Source organism: Lycium barbarum, chromosome 5 (assembly GCF_019175385.1).
Source record: "Lycium barbarum isolate Lr01 chromosome 5, ASM1917538v2, whole genome shotgun sequence".
Classification (NCBI taxonomy): domain Eukaryota; kingdom Viridiplantae; phylum Streptophyta; class Magnoliopsida; order Solanales; family Solanaceae; genus Lycium; species Lycium barbarum.
Genome location: NC_083341.1, coordinates 15,401,351 through 15,423,077, shown reverse-complemented (window position 1 = coordinate 15,423,077; position 21,727 = coordinate 15,401,351). Strand labels below are relative to the sequence as shown.

The 21,727-nt window shown below is 34.3% G+C and overlaps 2 protein-coding genes across 4 annotated transcripts; both read right to left on the bottom strand.

The window, feature by feature from the left end:
- Positions 1-4,305: 4,305 nt before the first annotated feature.
- Positions 4,306-8,595, bottom strand: LOC132642324 (kinase-interacting protein 1-like). Its single transcript, XM_060359557.1, has 2 exons — positions 8,008-8,595; positions 4,306-7,212 (listed from the first exon to the last, which is right to left on the bottom strand). The coding sequence occupies exons 1-2, from the start codon at positions 8,099-8,101 to the stop codon at positions 4,508-4,510; spliced, it is 2,799 nt and encodes a 932-aa protein (XP_060215540.1). The 5' UTR covers positions 8,102-8,595; the 3' UTR covers positions 4,306-4,507.
- A 1,565-nt stretch (positions 8,596-10,160) lies between these two features.
- Positions 10,161-17,364, bottom strand: LOC132640548 (O-fucosyltransferase 31-like). Of its 3 annotated transcripts, none has more exons than XM_060357161.1 (11): positions 17,098-17,364; positions 15,856-15,989; positions 13,800-13,862; positions 13,634-13,712; positions 13,477-13,547; positions 13,233-13,321; positions 12,880-13,083; positions 12,080-12,350; positions 11,237-11,464; positions 10,922-11,119; positions 10,161-10,774 (listed from the first exon to the last, which is right to left on the bottom strand). In XM_060357161.1, the coding sequence occupies exons 2-11, from the start codon at positions 15,967-15,969 to the stop codon at positions 10,565-10,567; spliced, it is 1,527 nt and encodes a 508-aa protein (XP_060213144.1). In that variant the 5' UTR covers positions 15,970-15,989; positions 17,098-17,364; the 3' UTR covers positions 10,161-10,564. The 3 variants fall into 3 exon arrangements, with proteins under 3 accessions (XP_060213144.1, XP_060213145.1, XP_060213146.1); XM_060357162.1 differs by lacking the exon at positions 17,098-17,364 and adding an exon at positions 16,494-16,629; XM_060357163.1 differs by lacking the exon at positions 17,098-17,364 and adding an exon at positions 16,466-16,622.
- Between the last annotated feature and the right edge of the window lie 4,363 nt (positions 17,365-21,727).

The window sequence follows — 21,727 nt, the reverse complement described above, 5'->3', positions numbered from 1 at the left end:
TTTTATAAGTCTAAAATGGATTGAGTAACCCGATCAAGAATTAAATCCGATTTCAAATTATCCGCCTACTTTAAATTATATCTTAACATTATGAACCTTTTAGTTTTATGGTTAATTCTATTTAAAGGCAATAAGTGACCATCTCTAATAGTGAGGAATCTTTTTCCAAACCCTATTCACATCTTATTTTCCCCAAACAAGGCCCAACTTTCATAAAAGAGGTAGTTCTATTTTTAGACTATTTTCACATAATAGTAGGGAGCTAATTTATTTATTGTCTTCTTGATCTTATTTAATAAGCTATGCACTAATCCAGCATATTTTTCTAATAGGGCTAAAGTCTTTTCTACAAAATTACCACTTTATTCTAATTTAAATAGTAGCCTTATATTCTCCATTTTGAAATCCTGAAAATACTTACAAACTATTTTCCCAAACATTTAAAATGGTGTATTTGTATACACTTAGCCTAATTAGCATAAGTCCGGTCGGTTAACCATTATTAATGGAATTTAGAGGATGCCTAATACCTTCCCTCTAGGTTAGTTGAACCCGTACCTAGAATCATTTGGTTTCGTAGACTTTAAAATAAAATCAACTTTAGATAATTACTTTAATTAACTTTAGGTGCCCTAATTCACCATAAATAATTAGGTGGCGACTCCTAACTTTAAATAACCCCGGAATTACCCGGATGTTGTTACTATTTTGACCCCGATTAAAATAGGGTATAACAACTATTATACCCTACTCTTCAAATAAATACATCGTAAAGTATCTTAGAAAAATAACATTGTTATTAGGTAAACCCTTATTTTAAATAAAAAGTCGTTATTAGAATACATTTATAGTTACAATCATTTATCAAATTGATGTTCTCCGTTGTTCATACACAAAAGGAAAGGAGTTGAAATATAATTGAGGAAAATTATTCTAGTTCAAATAAAGAAAGATTTAAAAAGTAAAATTTTAATTAATCTCAAAGTCTTAAAGTTTAGGAAAGTAAACAAATTATAATTTTGTCTAATGAGGCTTGTTTGGGTGGTTGTTACCTATTGTATTGTATTGCGTTGTTAGTTTAAATACAATGTTTGTTTTGATTGTTATTTAAACTTTATTGTATCATATAGTTAAATTCATCATTATGTAACAACAAAAGTCCCATTTTATGTAACGACTGATTTGTTGTGATCGTGTCTTTACCTTTTTTTTTTCTTCTCATTTTATAAAACACTTTTACCCCGTACTCTATTTTTCTCATAGCTTTATCCTTCAAATTGTTGATGTGAGGCATTCTATAACGACGGAAAACGATACAATCAATCTGAAACTTTGTATTCGGCAAAGTAATACAGTACAATACGATACATTATGAAACGATATGTAACAACCATCCAAACAAGGTAAAGGGCAAACAAATGAGACGATATTTCAGTAAGGAGCTTCGTACCTTTATAATAGTATAGATAGATAATCAAATTAGAAGCAAAAAATGAAAAGTAGAACAACCAAAATAAAACAAACAAACAAAACGACAAACATAGGCTTAAGAAAGAAAATAAAAAGATAGAACCCTGAAGTTTCATCACATGAAGGACTTAGTCCTCATTAGTTTACACTTAAGTGAGGTTTGAATCTAATTTAAATTCTTTTTTAACATGACCATAACGTTATTAACAGGTTATTCAAAGATTTATTTTTGCAAAGATGACTTTTTACTATTGCTAGATCTGTCTACAATTACCGTCCGCCACCACTGCACAATCTCCCCTGTCACCTGCTACCCACCTCCACCACCACCGTCAATCACTATAAGACCAACCACTTCTTCCATCACAACTCCAACCACCACCACCATAATACCATCCACTCTCATCCATCACCACCACTACCATTAGAGGCGGATTCAAAATTTAAATTCTATGGGTTCAGTCTCAAAAAATTTAGTATTGAACTCATTATATTTTTAAAGTTATCTATAATTTATTACAATTTTAATAAACTTTTATACATAAATATATACTCCGTGTCGAAAGTTAGGGGCTCAATTGAAACCAACTTAAAATGCTAGATACCACCATGCACCAATCATGCATCATCGCTAGCTACAACCACCACCACCATTGCAACAACCACCCACACCATTGATGCCAGACTTTAGCATCAGTTTACCAAAAGACTTGCAAAAGAGCTTAATGCCAACCATTACCTACCACTACCACCACCAACACCATCACTGTCAACCATCACCACAACTCCTACCGCATGTAAACTACCTTCCAAATACCTCGACCTGCCACCGCCTAACAATCTAATAATTTGTGAAGGTAATATTTAAGTCATTAATTTCTTAATCCAAATAATTTTAAACATTCAGATATAAAAAAATAAACAATCCTATTCATTTAGTACAACATCCTTATTATTCAAATACGTATTCAGATTCAAACATAAAAAACAAACGTCCCCTTAGAAGTCTTCTTACAGCTACCATAACTCTTGTTAAGACATGCTTCTTTAAGATATTTACATTTATATAATTAGATTTTGCCGAACTCTCCAGGTACTGGCACACTCTCATCTTACAACATAGGTCCGCGCTATTAACACTTTCTAAATCACGCAATTATGTTAACGGGCTTAATAAAAAAGAAAGATTTTCAAATTTCACAACTAAATTGGAAATTGGTGTAGTCTCTAATTGTTTGGATGGTTGTTACACATAGTTTCATAATGTATTGTATTGTACTGTATTATTTTGATGAATATAATGTTTGGAAAAACTGTATCGTTTCCGTTGTTACATTATGCCACACATCAACAATCTGAAGAATAGACTTACTTTATTATGAAGAAAAATAGGATACGGGTACTGTAAAAAGTAGGGGAAAGAATAAAATATGATTATTAAATAATAAGCAAACTCAAAATAAGGGTGAAAAAGGTAATGACGCGATCACATCAAATCAATTGTTACACTAAATGAGACTTTTCGTCGTTACATAAGGATGAAATTAAAAATACGGTACAATAAAATTTAAGTAACAATCAAAACACATATTGTAATTATATCAACAATACAATAGGTAACAACCATCCAAACATATTGTAAGATTCACAGCTAGTAGATTGTCTCACAATTTCAACTAAAGATTTTGCTAATGAAGAACAATGCACGAAGAAAAATTTAGCTGTTTACATTATCAAGACAACATGACATAAATACAATCTCGATTTCCCCACCCCCCAAATTTGAACAAACAAAGAACAAAAATGCAAACAATTATGGCTAGCCATTACAACCACTGCAAGAAAGTATAAATATCGCAACAAAAAAATTTATATTTGGCAACAACTTAGTTTTATTGTTGGCAAATGATTTTTTTGTTGCTAAAGAATTTAATTTTGCTGCCATAGTATTGATTATTGTTGCAAAAAGTACTTTTGACAAAAAAAAAAAAAAGTTGTTGCATGTTGTTGCAATAACAGGCTTTGGGAAAAGTTCATGCAACATTTTTTTTTTATTACTAAAAATACTTTTTGCAACAATAATCAAGCTATGGCAACAACAAAAAAATTTGTTGCCACATATATTTTTTCTTGTAGTGGACCTAGCTCCTCCACCATCGCACAACCACCACCACTGCCAACCATCACCGCCACCACCCGTATCGCGTGTAAAACACCTTCCAAATACCTCGACCTGCCACCACCTTACAATCTAATAATTTGTGAATATATATTTAAATCATTAATTTCTTAATACAGATAACTTTAAAAATGCAGGTGTCAAAAATATGAACAATCCTAATCATTTAGTAGAAATTAATGATTTAAATATATATTCACAAATTATTAGATTGTAAGGTGGTGGCAATCCTAATCATTTAGTAGAACATCCTAATATTCAAATGCATATTCAGATTCAAACATCTTACTCTCTTAAAAACACAAACAAACGCCCTCAGAAATCAGAAGTCTTCTTACAGCCACCATAACTCTTGTAAGATGCTTCGTTAAGATATTTACATGTATATATGAAGATTTTGTCGAACTCTCCAGGTACTGGCACAACCTCATCTTACAACATAGGTTTCGCGCTATTAATCCTTTTTAAATCATGTAGTTATGATATCAAGCTTAATAAAAGAGGGGGAAAAAATTCAAATTTCACAACTAAAATGGTAATTGGTATAGTCTCTGATAGTTTACAAATAATCAGAACAACTACATACATATTAAGAGTCACAACTAGTAGATTGTCTCACAATTTCAACTAAAAATTGTGCTAATGAAGAAGGCTGCACGAAAAAAAAAATATATATTACCTGCTTACACTATCAAGACAACATGACATACATACAATCTCGGTTTTTTCCCCAAATTTGAACAAACAAGAAAAGGAAGAACAAAAATTCAGCAAGTGAAGATACATTGGGTATACACTGGAGAAGAATGAGACCAAAAAGAAATAAATGAAAAGGGAAGATGAAAAAACAAGATCCATCTACAAAGAAAAGACTTTCCTATTGTTTTGGAAGCTGGAAAAGACCGAACGCCTCTGCTTCTTCGGTTTAGTTCCAAAAATGAATGATCTTAAAGGAATTGATCCCCCCGCTGAGTTATTAACTTGTTGCTGATTTCCAGCAGCAAGTCCAAACTCTTTCTCTAACTTTGTTACCGTCTTTTCGACATCTACTTGTAGTGTAGTTATATGATCAACACCGGCTTCCAATTCCTTTTTTACCTTTTTGTTCTCTTGTTTCATGTTCGAGACTTCGCCTTGCAACTTTGCAGCTTGATGACTACTGAATCTGATCCCATCTTCTTCCTCTCCTTCCTTTAAAGCTTTTGTAATCTCTTCCTGAATTCTGCACAACGATGTTGACCTACGTTTCATTTCATCTTTCAATGGGACGCTTTGTTCTAACCATACTCCCAACTCATTTTGAATTTCGCGCATGTGTTTATATATAGGCCTGATTTCTGATTTCATGTCTGCTTTAGTACTACTGCTCTCTTCCGTCTCTTTTTCACTTAGTTTAGATATTTCACTCTGCAAATCTTGGACCGTCGTCTTGAATTTTTGTATCTGATGAAATGTTGAGCTGAATCTTAGCCAGAAATCCAAGTTTTCGTCTAGCATTGAGTCAATTTCCAACCGGAACTTCTCCTCAAGAGGCGAGGGAGATGTATGTTCGTCGACCACAGTCATCTTTGTATTATCTTGATCATTGTTACAATTATCTTTGTCCTCTATCTCTGCCATGTCATTGGATTTTAAGGTTTGATCATCTGAAGGATTGGACGCTTTCTGTTTCTGTTCCTCCAATGCTTTGCTTTCAGTAACATTATCTCCTTGTAGAACGTTTAATTTCCCGCGTAGACTATTTATCTCTTCGTCCCTCTTTGCGATAGCACTTTTAAGCTCCCTCATCTGCAATGTGACTTCAAATTCGGTGTCCCTATCTTTCTTCTCCTTGTCACTTAGCTTCCTCTTTACTTCCTTATAATTCCTGAGAACGGTAGTATATTCTGCTAAGAGTGTCTTTTCCCTATCCTCCAACCGACTTGACAGCAACTCCTGCCAGTTAGGCTCGTCGCCTTTCTCCTCGTTTTCGTGTGATAGCGCTTCATGAGTCATGACTTTTGGATTCTCATCAACTTTTTCAGCTTGTGTTTGCTCCAAAATTTTGGAATTGGAATGATTATTTGTGGTTTCAATAACTTCCTCTTCTTTATTAGTACTAACAATTGTATTGGGAGATTCTTCTTTTTTAACTTCTTTATCTTCTGTTTTTGAGATACTTAAGTTCTTAGGATCTTCACTTTCACTTTGATGAACTTCCTGTTTTCTTGGCTCTTCTGGAGAATTGACCTTAACGACGGGCTCCTCTTCGTCTTGGATCTCCTCATCCGGTTTCACACTACTCAGTTTCTCAGCTAAACAATCAAGACTCGTACGAGCTGTGGTGAAACAAGTCTGAAAGCTACTGTTTTGACATTCAACATCTTGGTTCATGTTTTGGATACTGTGCAACTTTTCCTCTGCAGCCATCAGGCTGATTTTGAGATTCTGTTTATTATCATCTGTCAACGGTTCCTTATCATCTTCCAAAACATGAATTTGTGATTGGAGATCATCGGCTTCTGATCTTACTCTGTTGATTAGAACAGTTTGAGCTGAAACTGCTGTTTCGAGGCTGACTATTTCACTCACAAGCTCATCGATTTTCTCTGCCAGTTGTGTCACAGTTAGAGATGCCATCGAGCTTGTATCGAATTGCCCCTTAATTTTGTCCTGCAAAACTTCGATCTCCTTGGTCAATTCTTGGCTTAGGCTCTGAGATTCGTCTGCTGCTTTAGTGGCATTACCCTTTTCATCTGGCTTTGTTTCATCAATCTGATCACCAAAATGCTTATGCTTGAAGGACTTCAGTTTCTTACTAGCATCTTCAATTTTTGAGAATTCCTTGTTCGCTTCTCTTGTCGATTTTTCTTGTTTCTCCTGGATCTGAGCCAATGTTTCTTGACATGATTTTAGTGCTGCTTCAGCCATCAATGTGCGCGCGTCGTTATCGTCAATAACATGGCCCTCACCAAATTCATCCTCTAGTTTACATATCTTCTGTTGCTTTTCCATGATCTGGCTTTCAATTCCCTTGTACTTTGCGAGCCCGGATTCATAAGAACTCTTTACAAACTCTTTCACAGTCTGTAAAGCCAAAATATCTTTCTGAAGCTTGTCGATCTCTTCAAGAGCTTCGTTTTTTTGCAAACCGGATTTTGGAACACTTTTACTTGCATCTATCTTTTTGGATGATTTCTTGCCTTGCAACTTCTTTGAAGCTGTCGTTATAAGGCCCTTCAACTGTTTTATTGGAGCTTTTGGAACCTTTGGAACGTTTGATCCGCTTGATGTGGGAATTTGCCGGGGAATTTTTGGAGTTTTAGGGGTGCCATATTCGTCCTCCTCCTCCATTGCTAGTTGAATTTGTTCGGGGAAAACAGCAGCGATGGTGTTGTTTGCAGCCTGCAATTCCTTCGATAAATGATCATATCGTTCAGCCAAAGCTCGATAAGCACGATAAGATTCTTCCACGAAGTTTATCAGCTCTGGCCTTTTCTTGTAGTACATTTCAGCCCTTTTTGCAAATGAATCTCCATCCTCTTCAATGAGCTTAACCACACTCTCCACCTTCTCTTGCATATCTATTATTATGCCACAAATATATCAGAGTTGTTTTTCATACCCAATTAAGAGAAATACTGATACGTTAACAAACTATATAAGCAAGAGAAAACATATCAAACTTTGCACATGAACCGTAAGAATGTGCAATCTAGTCATGGTTAGAACCCTCCAATAGAATCTTTCTTCCTGGTTTGAAATTGAGTAAAAGTGGAACAAGATCATGCAGTTCCACTATGAAAAAGAAAAAAGAAGAGAAAGTGTTGCAAAACATAATTTCATCAAAGTTTAGCATTGGGTATGATTGTTTCCTGTTAAAACTCTTAGCCTGATTATGAACTGGAACCCAAGCTAGCATAGTACACACAGACACATGCATGAATGTTTGACCTTTGTACCTTTTTTTAACATATTTTGTTCTATAATCATTTTGGTCAAGTCAATTTGCGACTTATAAACTATTCTATTACGTGTGTATCTCCCACCAACACAAGTACCACGTAACTCTGTTTTGAACCCTATTATGTAACGCATTTCACCTTTGTATTCATAACAAAATGCTATAACAGGTACAACAACAATAACAATAATTACGCCTCAATCTCAAATAAGTTGGGATCAAGCTATATGAATCTTGACTCACAAAAGCTATTATGGAATATATGCAACATCGCATGTCTTTTTTGCTTTTTGGCTCAGTAATCCAATAATTTTTTTTAATTATGCCTTTTCCTTAATATTGAATGCTCCCACGACAACCAAAATTTGATGAAGAGTGAAGACAAAACTTGTTAGACTTTGTAAATGTTTTTTACCTTGAAGGCTCTGTTCAAGCCATTTGGATTGCTTGGTCCTAATGTGGCTAGCTGCCCACCATGAATATGCATTACTTGCTGCTCTTTGTAACATCTTGTTATTTTTTTATCCTTTCTCTTTTCCACAATATCTTAAGAAGAGGAAGAGTTTTTTTTTTTTTTTTTAACAAAAAGGAAATGCAAAAACAACTAAAACTCAAAATTTGTCATCTTGTCAACTCTTGATCCTTCCTCTTTTTTCCACAAAACAAATATTTCAAACTGAAAAAAGAAAACAATGAAAACAAATACTCAAAATTTTATCTTGTCAACATCATGATCCTTCCTCTTTTTCCACAAAAACAACAATCTCTTAGTAAGAGGAATATAGTTTCAAATAGGAGAAAATATCAAAAATTAAACAAACAAACTCAAGATTTCTTGTTGGAAACTTCAATGTGAAATAATATATATGATTAATTATGAGGTTAAGGTTGAGAGCTCATTTCGCCCCAAAATGAGTGTTGGATCCTTCTCTCTCTCTCAATCGATAAATTAAAGCCAATTAGCAAATCTTTATTAACGTGGCATAAATTGGTGCTAAACAGCTTGTCATTCCCACAAAGAAGAAAAATAAGAAGGAAAAAAAAAACCAAAAAAATGAATTATGTTGGGAAAAGGTTCAAATATATGTCTGAACTGTCGACTTCACTAAACTTTGTTTGTAGTTAGAAGTTGTCAACAAAAATCCCCTTACCGCTACACTTTCATATTATACTTCGTTCTTTTTTACCTATCGCAACAAGTAAAATTCTTGTTAATTTTTGCCATTACACAAGTGATGGCAAAGTCACAAATAATGAACGGGCTTAAAGTCAGAAAATTTACACTGTATAAATAAGTAAATAATATTTTTTTCTATATATATTAACTTTGAAATCCTATTGATATAAGAGAAACTTTTATTGTAGCGACAAAAACCATCCAAAAATTGCTTGACGCTCGTAGGTTCGAATTACAATTCCCTTGTTAACATTTTGGGTCTGCATGGTACACCGTCAAATTTTTACTAGATATGTATATAATAGAATAAGCAAAATAAAAATATTTAAAAAATGATACCACTTGTTATTATAATGATTTATTCACTTATTCACGTTTTAAAATGTTAGACACTTCGCACGGCTTACGAAAAATCCTGCGTACACTATTGTATACGCATAGGCTAACACATCCTGTAGAACAACTTATCTTATGCAAATTTGAGAGAGAAGATCCTCAAAATGTCTTATAATGATGTACTTGTTAGTGTCAAGTTTTTCTGATGACAATTTTATTTGTGCAGCTAAAACAATTGATGTAAAATCTTTCCAGCCTACAAGGCAGCCCAAACGAGATGGGCTCACACAAGTTTAACTCGGTGAAATCTTCCTTGCCCTACAAATGGATACTGCGAATATTGTGGTAGCTGACTAGATACTCCCCAGCAGTACAAAATCAGTTCAAGGAAGGAAAGGATATATGCGCCATTAAAGAAGGAATATTCCACGGGGTGTAAAAATCTTGTCAACTGTCAATTCGGCCTCATCGCACAAGGAAAGAAGCAACAGCCCAAGCCTTATTCTTGGAAATAGGATCACTAATTCCTTTTTCCAAGGATCAAATCCCTTGGGTTGATTACTCTGCATAAAGAGCCTAAACAGCCATAAAAGGGCTGCTTCGCAAAACAACTGAACCATGCTTAGTCTCATTCCCTCAGTGCTCTGCTTTACTTTTCATAAACATTGTTTGTCTGAGTGATTTATAGTGTAACAAAAAAGAGAAAGGAGAGTTACAGTATAGCGTGTGAAGCTTTGTATCAAAAAGACTAAGAGTGATTTGAGTGTAGACGTAGGAACTTCATTCAAAACACCCATTGTACCAAACCTTTATAAAAGAGCTGCAGAGAACACCCTTGCAACCCAAGGGAACTGGACTAGGATTCACATTGAATCTGAACCAGTATAAAATACTTTGTGTCATTTATTTTCTGTACCTTACTTTAGCATTCACTGAGTAAGCAGTCGACTACTGGTTTAACCTAGTCGACTAACAGATCGAAAAATTTACAATTCACCCCCCCCCCCCCCCCCCCCCTCTCTCGCACTTTCAGTACTCTTGTAAATCTATCATATTGTTAATAAATAATAATGGCATTTCTCTTGATCTGCCTCTACAAAGATCTAAAAGGTCAATCAAGAAAAAAAAAAATCATTCATTGGCTGTCATTTGGTAATTTGTTGATCATTTCTACCATAGCCAAAAGAAACACTCTTCACAGTAATATTCATTTCAGTGGTTCAGAAAACTGCTAAACATAGTAACATATCTTTGGCCTAAGATGCTCCATGTATAATGGTCTTGACAGGACTAGTACCAGATTGTAACACATTCCACAAGGGCAGTAACTTTCTTGTGGCAACACAAATACATCAATAGGATAAAAGGGTTGGCCTTTTATTTAACTCTAGAGGCACTAGCGATAGCTTTACGTCGACAAAGATCTGTAGGGCACTCACAGCCATCAATTTAGGTAATTTCAACCCTGGCACATGCAATCGGGAGCAGGATACGTATACACTGATTGTTTGGGTTTGCAAAGTCTGATCTTCCCTTGTCGGTTCTTGTGCCCTTCGACAATTGCCTCTCGGAAATCTGGCCAACTCAGTGTTTTATTCAGGTAAAGCTGGCCTAATAAGGCCATGTTAGGCCTTATTGTCTTCAGATTATAGTACGTTCGATGCCCCACCTGTTGATTTCAAGTTGATTAGCCGGATCATATGGGATTCAAATGAATCTTTATACAAAGTTTGCTTCTTGGATACAAAGTTCAATTGGATCTGAACTTAAAACAGATTATGGTCTTGCAACGAGAAGGAAAATCGCGGGTCATTACCATTGCATTGTGCATATTTCCTGGGGAAGCGGAAACAAAAATATCACTGTGCATGCTGACGTAATAATCAACTGCAGCCAGTAAAGAAGCCTTCCCTTTTATAAGAGCTCTTTCATCTGAAGAGGCAAGGCTCTTTTTATCTTCCATCAGAGGAAACAAACTTCTCAGGGTTGAGATCCGAGCTTCCCCACCGTAAACCTGGAAACAATGACATTAAAAAGAGTGTAACTTCAGAACGAAAAAAAATACAGGCTTAAGAAAATCTTGCACCTCAACACCAGACAAGATTTTGAAAAGATATAATCGAGTGGGGACCTTATGGGAGGCGAGATATAAGCGAGTGCTATTGTCAAATCCCAAAGCTGCTAGCAACAATCCGATTTCTTCTGGGGTCAATGGGCACCGTCCTTGATTTCTCAACTCTTCATCAGTAAATTGAGAGTTTAAGACTCTTCCCTGCCAAATCACTTGCCTGTATTTAGCTAATGCAAGTTTTTCAGCCTTTCCACCACCAAAATCACAGGCTGAATGTGCAGCCATATCCTGGAAAGATAACAAGGTTACATTTAGGGCTGGCAAAATGGTTGGAAACAACAAGTAGCCATCGTCGGATAACTAACTTTTTAAAAATGGATCAAATATGGATATTATCCACTAAAAAAATGGATTTCCATATAATCAACATAAATTTGTCTGCTTGTTATTTTTCATGAGTTCTTGCTTTTTGGGAGTCTAAGCTTATTTTGGCTTTTAAATATGGGCGGGTCAGATATCTTATCCATTTTTGTGTAACCCGTTTTCAACCCGCCCATATCCGATCTGACCCGCTGGTTTGCCACTCCAAGTTACATTGTGGATGAAGGGCAAGATTTTGAAAGCTCAAAACTGAAAAAATGTGCTATCGACTTTAACAGGTTTCAAGGATCAAAAACTCATCCAGAAAATCATAAACTAGTTATTTGATCAGGAGATACTGCAGGACGGCACACACGTTAAAATGCAAAGAAAGACAGAATTAGCAAAGCAGATATGAGAGCAGAAAATGGATCCTTAAGTTAAAGACTTCCAGAGCACTTCAGGCAGATATAATTATTGGAATGCAAAGAGCAAATTTTTTTATGATAATCCGGTAACTGCTAAAAGAATAGAGTGTTTTACCTTGTCAAAGCGAAGGTGAAGAGCAACAAACTTCCCTGCTCCTTGTTTGTACTTTTCACTAACCTCTCTAAGGTAGTTACTACTACCAACCATATTGCTTTTGGTAGAAGGATCTCTGAGGCGATTGACAAGGGCATCTCCAAGATGTCTTATGTGAGGAACAAAGACTAGTGCTTGAAAATTCGCTTTACATCGAAGGTGTTGGAGGTTCTTAGGCAAGTTGTCAAATGTCAGTCGGTGAGAAAATGGAGCTATGGCAGCAATCCCATAACTGTATCAATTTGAAAAAACGAAAATGTTATTTTAACGAGCTGACTCCAAACATAGGGAAATTATCTGCCAAGTTGCTCATGTAAGGTTAACATAGGGTCACAATCCGGTTCCTATTAATTAACTAAAGTAACGCACGTGAAGGAAATATGCAATCATCTATTCATAGGTCCTATAAATGAATGGCATTATATCTAGCATGACAAAAATAAAACTGCAGCTAGCTCTAGTGCTAGGCTGTTGAATTTTAGAAGAATTTTTCTAAAAATTCAAAAGCATGTAGCAGTTATACTCTCGGTTAATAGCATTATATCTAGTATGACAAAAACAAAACCTAGGCTAAAGGTAGGTTGTAGACCCTTTGAAGATTTTTCTAAAAATTCAAAAGCACTTTGAATACTCTCTGTAATTACGCCTTAACTTTTTGTTTTGTCATCCTAGTTATCGAGAAAGTAAACACATGCATCATTACCAATACCAAATAAATCTAACATAACAATTTTAACAGAAATATCAATCAAGTGAGCTACCTCTGCATGACAGGCAATACATTGTCCAAATACCAGTTTGTAGAAGCATGGACTGGTGCTCTCTTGATTCTGGATGGTCGAATAGCAGTTGCATAATACTCTCGTGTGCTCCAAGAGAGTCCATCTGGAAGCTCTTTAACTATTGCTACATCATCTTTCAAGGCATTGATGAAGTGATCCACATCAAAAATATCCATGAATGTGCTGTAAGAAGAGGCAGATAACTTGTATTATGTACCTAGTAGAATAGTCGAGGTGCGCGGCCCTGAAGCCACCGTTATTAAGAAAACACCTTGTAACATGTATTTGAAAAATGAAACTCAATAATCGAAATAGCAACATGTTACAGAGACCTCGAATCTTGCCAAACAGGATTCACTTCTAAATAAGGGATCACAAGTGTAGCATTCAGAATCTTGGCAACGACAACTGCATCACAGATCTTGTTCAAGAATTACACATGTCAGTAATCATCTAACAACAACTCATTATGTAAACTTGAGAAATGGGCAAATGGCATCGATGGTGAAAATATTCCTATAAAACGCGTTTGTATCTATCTTGTCCCCATAAACTATGAAAACTCATGATACGCACCGCCATCCTTTGTTGATTTAACCCTCCATCAAGAAACATTTGAATGTATCCCTCAGATTTTTCAGGTAGGTCTGCATGCATTTAAGTAACAGTAAATTAGAAAGAAAAAAAGGGTTAATTTGAAGTCAATTTGAAGAACTGATCCATAGATACTCACTAGAGGCAGCGGATTCAATACAGGGTTTCCATCCTTGGTAGGCCAAAGGCATCCAAAGGTCAGACTGTTTTTCAGAGGTCTAAATGAAAAAGAACATAATAAGATAGTAAACCAGTATCTGAGCATCCTGAGTAAAATTTGGAGCAACAAATGAATGCTTACGTACAGTTTGGCATTGTAGAGCACTTTTCAAAAGACGTGAGTGCCTGGGTTTTGGAGCATTCCATTCCTGAAGATGCAAATTGGATGACAGATATAAAACTTGCCTTATGAATCTAACTTCTATAATACTGCAAGTCAAATAGTGAGGTGGCAACCAAAAGCATGTATTCGCAGGCACAAATTGACTGTGTTCGCCGGTCTGTTAAAAGTTCATTCAATGCAGATAAGGAATTAGGAGAAAGGAAACCTACTTTTCACATAGGTTGTTTAGTCTAATTTATCCGCATCGTCTCTTGCCCTATGGAGTTCGGCTTTTCAGTTGTTTGGCGAATCATGTCAATAACTGTTAGAAAGAACGGCAGAGTTCTCATCTCTAGGCTAGGAATGGTGCATTTCCAGAAAATTACTAAAACTGACTACCATGCACTTTCTGGTTTCAACATCTGATCATCCATCCACTTCCCACTCTACACCCCTTCAATTGATCCTCCATAAAATCTAATCTTACTCAGATACCATTTTCACTTCAAAAAGGGTATTTTTATGCTTTTCCAGTTTACCATCCCATCCTCAGGAACCATTTTCTTTCATTCCAAACAGAACTCAGTGAGGCAAAAAGGTCAAAGAAAAAAAGCAGCACAACTTAGAAGGAAAAAAACACATTGAAGAAACAGCATCACTATTGCTATATGGTTACTTGCAAAAAGAAAAATTAAAATACTTAATAACAAGTAACAACATAACATTTGAATCCCAAACTTACAGGTGTCAGCCATACCAATCCTCAATATCTTTTTTTCTATTTTTGGTATAACTGAGTAATCCTCGAGAATCAGCTAGACTCGAAACTCGGGGAATAATGAGACATTCCTCTACACTTCTCCACTTAAAAACTAGACTTTTGTCTGTGGTAGAGCTCGAACACGTAACGTGGGCCTAACCTATATATCACACGCTGCTCTCTTACCCACTAAACACACCAAGCTCACCAATCCTCTCGTGTTCTATTAATCAGAAGCATCCAGCTGGGCCACACCAGTAGAAAAAAGTCAAGCTACTAATCTAAGCTGCTATATATTGGGGAACTCGGTATAAGCCATTTGCCACTTCTACCTTTCTAGGCTTCACAATAGCTCCCCTTTTTTCACAATTCCTTCTTTTCGTTCCACTCAGGGGCCAAAGTAGCCTTTCGGCCCCGGGTTCAATTGAACCCATAATTTTCGACATGGAAAATAGATAGTATGTTGTAAGAATCTACTAAGATTTCAACAAATACTAAAACTGAACCCAAAATTATCGACATGGAATATAGATATAATGTAAAAATTTACTAAAATTTCAACAAATACTAAAATTGAACCCATAACTTTAATATTACAAATGAATTCAACGCTGAAAATCTATGAAATTGCGCTCATTAAATATAAATTCTGAATCCACCTCTGGTTCCACTTAGGTGGAACAATCGTCAATATTTATTCTATTTCCTTTAGAATTATTTCACTACAGCACTCAATAAACTGTCCACCACAAATTGTTCTATACATTTTCTAATGACATAAAGCAAGAAAAATTACAGAGTGAGAGATACACTGGAACCAACAAGAACATATGCAGTGTTCACCCGAACACCCTCGGCAAAAAAATACAGTGTATATATAGGATAGATTTTCTGTATTTATGTACATATATTAACTTTTGAACACCCTGAACAAATGCAAAAGGTTAGCTCAAGCGGTCCAGGGTGTTCAAAATTGTCTCTAGTGTCCTAGGTTCGATTCCCTTTGACAACATTATTTTTTCCGAATCCCCTGAATGAAAATCCTGCATCCGCCACTGCCCACAGGTGGATTTTGGGAGGATAGACTGTACGCAGACCTTACTCCTACCTCATAGAGATAGAGAGGTTGTTTCCAATATACCCTCGGCTTATGTAAAGCATTTCAAAAAGTAAATACATAAATGAAGCAGTAAACAACAACAAAATAGTGTGAAATGGAAAGCGTACATAGCATTCAGAAGAAAGAACAAGTAACAACGTAGATACAATGGAATCATACCGAGAAAACGGACAGTGAGGCATGGCTCAAAGGAGTGAAAAGACTGGGAAACAAAATGGGGAAAAGCAGCAAAAAACAACCAGCCATAGTCCCACCTCTATGATAGACCCTCATACTGGTAATTGGCTCAACCCCTGATCAAATAAATAATATAATCAGTAACAGAATCATCCAAAAGTATTAATCTTGGAGAAATACTATAAGAAAAAAAAGCACATTTCAAGAATTAATAGAAAAGAAAACAGAAAAAAAGGAGACATTATGATTATTAGCTACTCCCTTTGTCACAATTTACGTGATACAGTTTGGATTTCAAGGGTAAACTTTTTTATTTTGACGGTGACTTACCATCTTTAAATTTTTTAAAAAATAATTTACATTTTAAGAAACTACACAAAAAATATTATTATAAGTCACACTAATTAATAATTTAAAATATTTAAAAGGCATACAAATAAATCAATAACAGAATCGTCCAATAGTGTTGATCTTGGAGAAATACTATAAGAAAAAAAGCACATTTTTAAGAATTAATAGAAAAGAAAAAAAAAAATGAGACATTAATATTATCAACAACTATAGCAATAGTAGAGTTGGATAGAAAGCTTACAGTTGCAATGAAGTGATTTGATTTTTACTTGTAAAAGTTTTTCACTATATTTATTTGTTAATGGGATTGAGGGGTGTCGTTTTTCTTTGAGGAATGACAAGTGGAGAAAGAGTTTTTGGAGTCCTTTGTTATTGTATGTATTCTCGTGAGTTTCACAGAAATGTTAAAAGTGAAAGCAGATTTTGGAAAATAAGTCACGTATTTACGTGACTATAAATCATCTCATTAAGGTAAAATAAGTATTTAAAAGTTACATTGTTAATAAATACTACTTCCGTTCATTTTTACTTGTCCGACTTTACACACTCCTTAAGAAATAAAATAATAAATAAAATGCGTAATTTACTATGATACTCATATTAATTGGTGCATATTTTAATGAACTTGAAAAATGAATAATTAATACAAACAAGGAAAAAAAATTATCTTCTCATTATACGCTAAAAGTGATAAGTCAAAGTGAATATATTTTTAGAATACTAGACAAGTAAAAGTGAATGGAGTGAATATATAATGGTGTTTGAGATTTGACTAAAAGTTAAAGGGTGGCACATAAATTGACACGGACGAATTAGTAAAAATATTGCGGTTGAAACAGTACAATAATCAAGAGAGAAATCCAGAAAGCTTACGGTTGCAACGAAGTGATTTGATTTTTAGTTGTAAAAGATTTTCACTATACAGTATTTTTCTTGTGGGAATTAATGGGGGTGTCGTTTTTCTTTGAGGAATGATAAATTAGGAAAGAAATTTTGGAGTCTTTTCTTGTTTTTTCTCGTGAATTTTCACAGAAATGTTAAAAGTGGGTTTGTTAACGACACTGCTTTGCTGATACAGGGAGCTGAAGAATTAGAGACATTGACAAGGAATTCACCTAGAAAGGAACTTTTTAATATATGGGATTCTGGATTTTTTTTTTTTTTAACGGTTTTTCCATTTTATATTACTCCCTGAGTCCCCGTTTAAGTTTTTTAGTTTGACTAGAAATATAGTTTAAGGGCCTATTTGGACATGATTTGAAACCAGTAATCTGAAATTAGTGATTTGAAATCGTGAAGTTGAAATTTTGTTTGAACATGCAATTTGAATTTCTTATGTTGTATTTTTCCTCAACAACAACAGCAACATAGCCAGTGAAATCTCATAAAGTGGAGTTTGGGGAGAGTAGAGTGTACGCACACCTTGCCCCTACTTTGGAGGTAGGGAGATTGTTTCCGATAGACCCTACGTTTGTGAAAACTATCAAATTTCTCTCAATTCTTATACAATCTTATCAAATGAACAAATTATAGTTTATCAATAAGGTATCGGAATATCCTAAAGCGCCACAATACTAAATCGCATATCTCCCCCTTGCTCTTATAAGTAAATGCTTGGAATTACATGCTATTACAAACTTTTAATACACATAATTTGAATAAGATTCATTGATTCAAAAAAGCTACAATAGTAGCAACTAGCTATTCTTTAATATAATCCTTCCACATGGTGTGGACAATTTTTTCACATCAAGTCTTTTTTTGCAAAATTTAAAATGATGAGTCTTTTTTTACAAAATATAAACTTATAGGTTAAGTTTTACATTTAAAAAACTTTGAAATCGTGATTTAGAATCCCAAATCCTACTTTTTGGAGAATTTGGGATTTGAAATCATGATATGAAGTTGAAGTTGAATTTTGTGCAAATTTCATAAACAAACGCTGATTTGAAATCAAAATATAAAATCATGATTCCAAATCACATGGCCAAATGCTTACTAGGAAATATAGGGAGACTTTTCAATCTCGTAGTTCTAAATTAAAGATGTGTATAATGTACTAAAATGTCCTTTGAATTTTGTGGTTTGAAACTTGACTTGTATGGTGTTTGAATTGGTAATTTACTAAATATAGAAAGAGACACTCTTTTTAGACAGACCAAAAAGAAAAATAAGATACTTAAATTGGACGAAGGGAGTAGTATATAGTAATAATTGGCTAGAAATTTATTACTATATTGGATTGGTTTGTGTAGTATATTTTTTCTTAACTAGATATGCCATTATATTGTTATTTTCTTTTGTATTAACTATTTACGGATCGTTGTATTAACCAGTGTTTTAGGAGGCAAGGTGTTTTACGCAGCAGAGGGCGAGGCGTAAGTCTCATGGATCAACGAGGCGTATGTCTCATGGATCTTCAATGTTATAATGTTATTATTAAAAATAAGTAAAAGTAAAGTTTTCATTAAAATTCTGCAAATAAATTCAAATAAATCACCAATAATATGAAAAAAATTATTATAATTATTATTTGAGAATGGTAACAATACAAAAAATGATAATAGCCTAGATAATCTTTAAAATGAAATCTACATTTACTTCATTATCAATCTCCAGATATATTAGTCCTTCCCACTCCTAACTAATATTTGCACTGAGTTTTATTTATATAATCAAAGAAGGAGAAGGGCAAAAAATGTAAGAGCAATGACAAAAAATGAATAAAGTTGCTTCAGGAACATAGTACTGTGATCTTTTTCACATCAATTTCAGGCATAATCATAAAAAAAAAAAAAAAAAAAAAAACTATTTATGTTAGTTTTATTTTTTATGAGAGTTATTTATTTATTTATTTATATATTGTAGGAAAAATCACTACAACATGAAAACATGATTACATAATACATAAAATACAAGTATCATTATACCAATAATGAAAATCCTAATTTATAACAAAAATACTTTTTAAAACAATAAAATCAAATTAACGCCCAAGGCGTACGCCTTTACACCCGGAGCTTATGTTTTTGCGCACGGGATTTACGTACCAAATTCTAGGGCATACGCCCTATGGATCTACGCCTTTTATTTAATCCCCGAAGCGTTTTTTATATATTCGGGACTCGCTCCGAAAACGCCTTTAAAAACATTGGCATTAACTATATCAATAAGATACAATCTAGATTATAAAATACTCATTTTACGATAAATCTCTTCGACGAGTTCTCATTTTTTAAATTTATATTCATGATACCTTCGTTAAAGGCGGCTTTAAATTAAAAACAAATCACTTTAAGATAGGAACTTTGGCAGAGTGGTTGAGTTGATTGCTAGGGTAAGAAGATTAGGTTGGATTTGTTACCACTTAGATTTTTTTTTTTTTTAACAAATAGGCAAAATATATAGATTTCATCTTGAATTATATTCAAAATATCGAGTTCACAGTCCAACCAATCGGGCTACTTATTATTCCTGATCATCTAAAACGTATATTTAATGCATCTCTGAGACACATATAATTAGTTGCACAAGGGGCGGTGTTACACACTCGCGCGCCAAATCAGTGTGACGTCAGAAATCTTCCAAATTTTAATTTTATATTCTTTTTCTTTTTTTAATTATATTTACGGTATTAATCCCTAATTAACCATTAAAATTATCCAATAATTATATCTTCTTCAATACTAGACCATCCCACCACGGCACCACCCATCTCACTGAAACAACATATCCGCCACCACAACCACCACCAATAATTATATGCTCTAAAAGTGTCATTTTGTTATTAGTTTCACAATTAATTATACTTAATTAATCTTTTTCTTTTTCCGTTTCTTTTTTCGAAAAAAAATCAGACGGAGATCGTATTAGATGATCGTTGCTGTTTTCGCTAATTGACGGAGCTGCACCAGCTGAGGTTCCCTGCACCTTTCAGTTAAACAATTTTGTGGCCGCAAAACTTCTGTTCCCATTTTTACTTCTAAAAGAGAAGGAAAATTAAAATCTTTACAAATAAATACCCAAGAAAGAAAAAATTTAACAGATGGAAAAATATAGGGGTGATATGTAATGGAAATTTAAGAAAGAAAAAGGATGGGCGTCGTCGTCGGAAACGAGCTTGTCGGAGCTACGACGATGATGGAAGTGGGATGAGCTCGTGAGATAGGGAAAAAATGAAGAAGAAAGGGAGAGTAGGGGTGGGATTACAAAATCTTAATTTTACAATAATAAAAAAAAAATGAATAAATTTTAACCAAAACACGCCTCATTTTTAATTATTTTTATATCTTGTGTCACATTAGCTCTCAGGGAGTCATTAAATACACTTTTTAGATGATCCGGGCTAAGGCAAAAAATTTATGACATATACATATGAGCACGAGCTCGAATCCCTGACTATGATTAATGAATAACTAGTATTAGTACTAGCGAGATGCGCGGATAGTATTTAAGAAAAAAAATTATAAAAAAGAGATTGATGAAAAATTACTTAAATTTGCAAATATACCATATGAATAAAAGCATAATTCGTTTTCCCCTTGATCAATAGGTAATGAAATATATTGTCAACATGATCTCCTTTGGCTTATTTATGATTATATATTTGAATAATCTACAAAAGTTAGTCCATTACTAATCATCTCAAAGTAAAAGAAAGGAGAGATTAAAACGCAATAACTTAAAATCTGTTGAAGTTGTTCACCTATAATAAATACTAAAAGGAGACTATGCCACTAACATAGCATACATAATATGTTTTCATTTATTCATTCAACCAATATGTCAGTAGATCTTCTTATAAGATGCCTATCGTATTTATGCCCTAACAGACCGTTTACACTTTACAACAGCTTGGACACTAAATAGACCGTTTACACTTTACAACAGCTCCTTATTATAATATGTGGTGGACCTGCAACGCCACCAAATTTTGACGTTTATTCCACACACCCCCCCCCCCCCCCCCCCGCGGGAAACCAAAAAAAAAAACCCCAACCACCCAAATAAAAAAAATAGTATATTTAACATAAGATTCATGATCTTGTTTTTAAACCCAACCTATACCATAATTTTAGTGTTGTAAATATAATTGTGATAACAGTTAGAGGGGAAAATGATCCTCTATTTAAAATCTGTTCATTTTCATCGATTCTCAAAGGGAAAGATTGTGGCACGATTAGTCATTTTGTTCTATTAAAGGGGAGAGAACTTTGTTAGTGACTTGGCGCCATTAGTTTAATATAATCAGTGTTTTGAGGTTTTAGATGAAGCCACAATGGTTAAAATATTATGGATACTTGTTACCTTCAGTTTGGTATCTTGTAGTTCTCTTTCCAGTGAAGTCAATATACTTTTAAGTTGCTCAAGTGCTTTTTCAGCGTCTGAGATCCCTATTCAAGTTGTTGGTTTTGTTATTCCAACAGACTATAATATAGTGTGTATTCCAATACCAAAGAACTGGATTTTTCCTTTGATATCTTAGTAAATAAAACATGAATTT

Coding starts and splice junctions, on each gene's coding strand:
- LOC132642324 (XM_060359557.1), bottom strand. CDS start 8,101: ATGTTACAAAGAGCAGCAAGTAATGCATATTCATGGTGGGCAGCTAGC. Junction 7,213..8,007: donor GCTTGAACAGAGCCTTCAAG/GTAAAAAACATT, acceptor GCATAATAATAG/ATATGCAAGAGAAGGTGGAG.
- LOC132640548 (XM_060357161.1), bottom strand. CDS start 15,969: ATGAGGGTCTATCATAGAGGTGGGACTATGGCTGGTTGTTTTTTGCTG. Junction 13,322..13,476: donor TAAATCAACAAAGGATGGCG/GTGCGTATCATG, acceptor TTCTTGAACAAG/ATCTGTGATGCAGTTGTCGT. Junction 10,775..10,921: donor GAAATATGCACAATGCAATG/GTAATGACCCGC, acceptor TGAAATCAACAG/GTGGGGCATCGAACGTACTA.